At 50.9% G+C, this 4,128-nt stretch overlaps 1 protein-coding gene across 1 annotated transcript in view; it reads left to right on the forward strand.

Moving 5' to 3' along the window:
- The window catches only part of LOC101757272 (14-3-3-like protein B), a 4,242-nt gene extending 3,063 nt beyond the window's left edge, over positions 1-1,179 (forward strand). The window contains exon 2 of the mRNA XM_022824988.1: positions 3-1,179. Within this exon, the coding sequence (XP_022680723.1) occupies positions 3-959 (957 nt within the window). The 3' untranslated portion in view covers positions 960-1,179. The remainder of the gene's footprint in view (positions 1-2) is intronic.
- Positions 1,180-4,128: the final 2,949 nt, after the last annotated feature.

Genomic DNA, 4,128 nt, shown 5'->3' on the forward strand with positions numbered 1-4,128 from the left:
AGTCGACACGGGAGGAGAGCGTGCACATCGCGAAGCTGGCGGAGCGGTACGAGAGATGGTGGAGTTCGTGGAGCTCGTGGCGCGGTCCGCGGTCCGCGGGCGGGGCCGGCGGCGGGGAGGAGCTCTCCGTCGAGGAGCGCAACCTGCTGTCCGTCGCCTACAAGAACGTCATCGGCGCCCGCAGGGCGTCGTGGCGGATCATCTCCTCCATCGAGCAGAAGGAGGAGGGCCGCGGGAACGAGGCCCACGCCGCCTCCACCCGCGCCTACCGCTCCAAGATCGAGGCCGACTTCGCCCGCATCTGCGACAGTATCCTCGCGCTCCTCGACTCCCACCTCCTCCCCTCCGCCGGAGCCGGCCGACCACGCCGCCGGGGTCGGGGCCGCCGCGCCGCTGGGTCCGCCGCCGGGGTCAGGGCCGGTCGGCAAGCCCGCGCCGCCGGGACCGCGCAGCTAGGCCGCCGCGCCGCCGGGTCCGCCGCCGAGTCGGAGCCGGTCGGCCTTGCCGTCGGGTGGAGCCGACCGGCCACCCCCGCCGCTGGGGCGGCGGCTCGCTCCCGCCGGGGTCGCGCCGGCCGCCTCCGCCGCCGCCAGGGGCGGGACCGAGGTGGCCACGCCGGCCTCTGCGCCTGCTGCCTCCGCCGCCGGGGCCGGGGACGACCTGGCTGCGCCGCGCCTGCCGCCTCCGCCGTCGGGGTGCTGGTTATACGGGCGCAGCGGAGCGCGCCGTTCTTCCTAGTTACCTACACAGCTGACGGACTTGAAGATAAACAGAGAGAAGTGTCAACTTCTATCTTCCACAAAAAGAATTTCCACAACTCCACTCCACGGATCAGGCTGAAGCTGACGTCAAGAAAAAATCGCAACCAGCTATCAGCATGTGTCATTCTCTCTGGTAGAAATTTCATTTCTCTGAAAAAAGATGTCCCCACATGTGATGGACCCCAGAAGATTATTTGACCGACCACCTCGACGTGTTTGAACGTTTGACCACTGTGCCCGTGTGTGCTCTCTTGTCTCTGTTCCTCCGGTAGCAGAAACAAAGAACTGTTCGGCTGGACTTATAAGCTGGCTGAAAAGTTGAAACGATTGATTTGTTGTGAGAAAAAAATATTGTTCGATGGCTGATAAGTCGGCTGATAAGCTGAAGCGAACGGAACCAAAATCCTCCGTTACTGCACAGGGCAGGGTCTCGGTAGCTATCCTACTTTTGCATACCGCACAGTTGAGCAACGGGCAACGGCCCTGATTTTTAGTCGAGCTAACGTGCGGGCCAAGGAGGGACAACAGATGAGACTGATTCCTCCGGAAATAATTGAGTTCCGTTCAGAGAATGAAGTCCCCGGGTTGTTATTTCAGAGCTTTCAGCGTCAGGTGAGACCTGAGAGCGATCCAATGCAAACAGTTCGTTATATTTTCGAACATGGCGGCTACGACTTTTCGCACAGGGAAACGCAAGTCGCTTCTACGACTTTCAATCCAACTGTCACAGTATGCTGTGAACGTATGCCAACTTCTGTCGGTACGTAGAAGTAATTTTTGTTCGTCAGAGTCGACGAAGGATTAGCTGAGGGACAGATGCGGCTACGAGTGAACACATACCAGCAAACTGGCGATCGATTCGTCTCGTCGCCAAGTTGCACTCCGTTTAAAAAAGGGGGCCGCTTTGAACTGAAGTGCTCCGCTAGCTCTTGTTGTCCTAACACACGCCGGATTAAGACCTAACCCATTGTTAATTGCAGGCCACGATCGGCCGATCTTTGCAGCCTTTCACGGAGCTTTCGGTAGCAATAACAAAACCGGCTTTTAGCCCTAGGGACGGCTGCGAATCCACGGCACGGCTGTTAGTTGCATTGTATGCATATAGTATGCGCTGCACACTGGACTATGCTGTCACTGCAGACGTAACCACGCAGTGCAGTGGATTAACATAACAGATCACGCACTCATCCTGTGTGTTACTGTACTGGCATGGTCGAAGATCGAGCGTGCCGATATGATTAGAGCTGGTGAATAGACTATTAAAAGCTAGATCATGCATGTCCGTAATGGGACCGTATTGTGTGTCACCATTTGACCCCTGTTAAAGAAATCTAAAGGTAGATTGTTCTAGAGGCCGATTCCAATTTGCCCATGGAAACATAACCAACAGTGAAGGGGATGTATGAGGCAATTCATATTTGAAGCATTCCACTAGCAGCTACTGCTCCTGCTAGTAACGAGCTAGGCCGGTGCTGGCTTTTTAAAAGGCGACACCTGACCTTTGGAATATCTTACTCCGTTCCTCTCCTCATCAACACCTGACTTGACGGCAAGAGATTTGCTGCAAATTTTATTAGACGATAAATCATAATACCTGACCTGACGGTGACGGAGGGAACAAGCTGTGGTAGTGACATGGGAATCAATGCACTGCCCTGCAGATCGAGCATTGGAGCTTCCCGGAAGCTTGAGCCTGGTTCGTTAAGGCTCCGGTGCAAAGCACTGTCACTCGGCCGGGCCGGGTGTACTACTGCTGGACCGTAGCGTACAAGGGCTCAATAATTCAGTGGGACAAGGTCAAATTACGGTGCGGCGTCCTAGCGAATGTAATTTAACAGTGTCACATCGGATGTTCGGATGCTAATTAGGAGAACTAAACATGAGCTAATTATAAAACTAATTGCAGAACCCTGTGCTAATTCGCGAGACGAATCTATTAAGCCTAATTAATCCATCATTAGCAATTGGTTACTGTAGCACCACATTGTCAAATCATGGACTAATTAGGCTTAATAGATTCGTCTCGTGAATTACACTCCATCTGTGCAATTAGTTTTGTAATTAGCCTATGTTTAATACTCTTAATTAGCATCCAAACATCCGATGTGCATCATCAAAACGAGAAGAGGAAGCTCGGGAGGTGTTAAACTTTAACACTTGGTTGCCAAACAGGTCCTAACACATTTTTTTATCAGTAAGTAGTGTTAATGTGCGGGCCAAAGGACAGGCAACAAATATAAAGGACGCTTTCTCACTACTAAAAAAATTACAAATGACGCTTTCTTCCTCTCGGGATTTTTTTCAATTAAAGAAAGCGCTATGCATGGTTTATTTGAAGCTTTCAGCCTCAGGTGAGAGTGACGCTATTCGTTGTTATTTTTCGTACAAGGCGGCTGCGATTTCTTTCACACAGAAAACCGAATGCGTGTGTCAACTCCTGCCTAGGAACAATGCGAGACGTAGAATTAACACGGACTAAAACCTAACCCATTGTTGTTACGTCATGATCGATATTGAGTGTATTATTATTTTGCTGTGATGAAGGAATGGAGCTTTCGGTGCACGGCTGGGTTCGCTACCACTGCGAAAGCGCAAATCCTCCACTGCACACTGGGCTGTCGCGCCGCAAACGTAGCGCAGTGGATTGACCCAACACATCACGCACTTATCCCGTATGGTATCATGTATCATTATATAATGATCTGAACTCAAGCCTGGAAGAAGAGCGTGCTCAATTAGTGTACCAGGGCTGCTCAACATTTGACTATTCAGCGATAAAGTTGTAGGAGTACCACCAAGTGGTTTGAGTATGCGAAGAGTCTCAGCGTTGGCTCCATGCATCTTCCATTTGTCCGGGCAATTGACCTCACCGTGTCATCGTTTGACTCATTCTAAATTTTTCTAGAGATCGAGCGATTCCATCTTAGCTAGCTTGTAGAGATTTTTTTATAAAGGAACAATGGAGACATTTGGAGGCTGCTTGGTTGGTGGTCACTAAATGCCACGTTGGTCCCACCAACCTGCAGTAAATTGGCATCTCAAAAAACCTGCTCCAAATGCATGTGAGCACTATTCCGTAGCACCACTGTGGCTGTGGCAAACCGTGGTTGGAAACCAAGCAGCCCCTTGGTTCCCACATTTAAAAAGCGCTCCACTAGCTCGACCGGAACTAAGTTGGGTGGTGCAGAACTAAGGGGTCGTATGGTTCCCTTTGCTTATTTTTAGAAGGTGTCACATCGAATGTTTAGATACTAATTAGGAGTATTAAACATAGACTATTTACAAAACTCATTACATAAGTGGAGGCTAAACGGCGAGACAAATACTACTGGGCGAATTAATTCATTAACAAAATATGGTTGCTGTT

This window comes from Setaria italica, chromosome III, assembly GCF_000263155.2.
Source record: "Setaria italica strain Yugu1 chromosome III, Setaria_italica_v2.0, whole genome shotgun sequence".
Lineage (NCBI taxonomy): Eukaryota > Viridiplantae > Streptophyta > Magnoliopsida > Poales > Poaceae > Setaria > Setaria italica.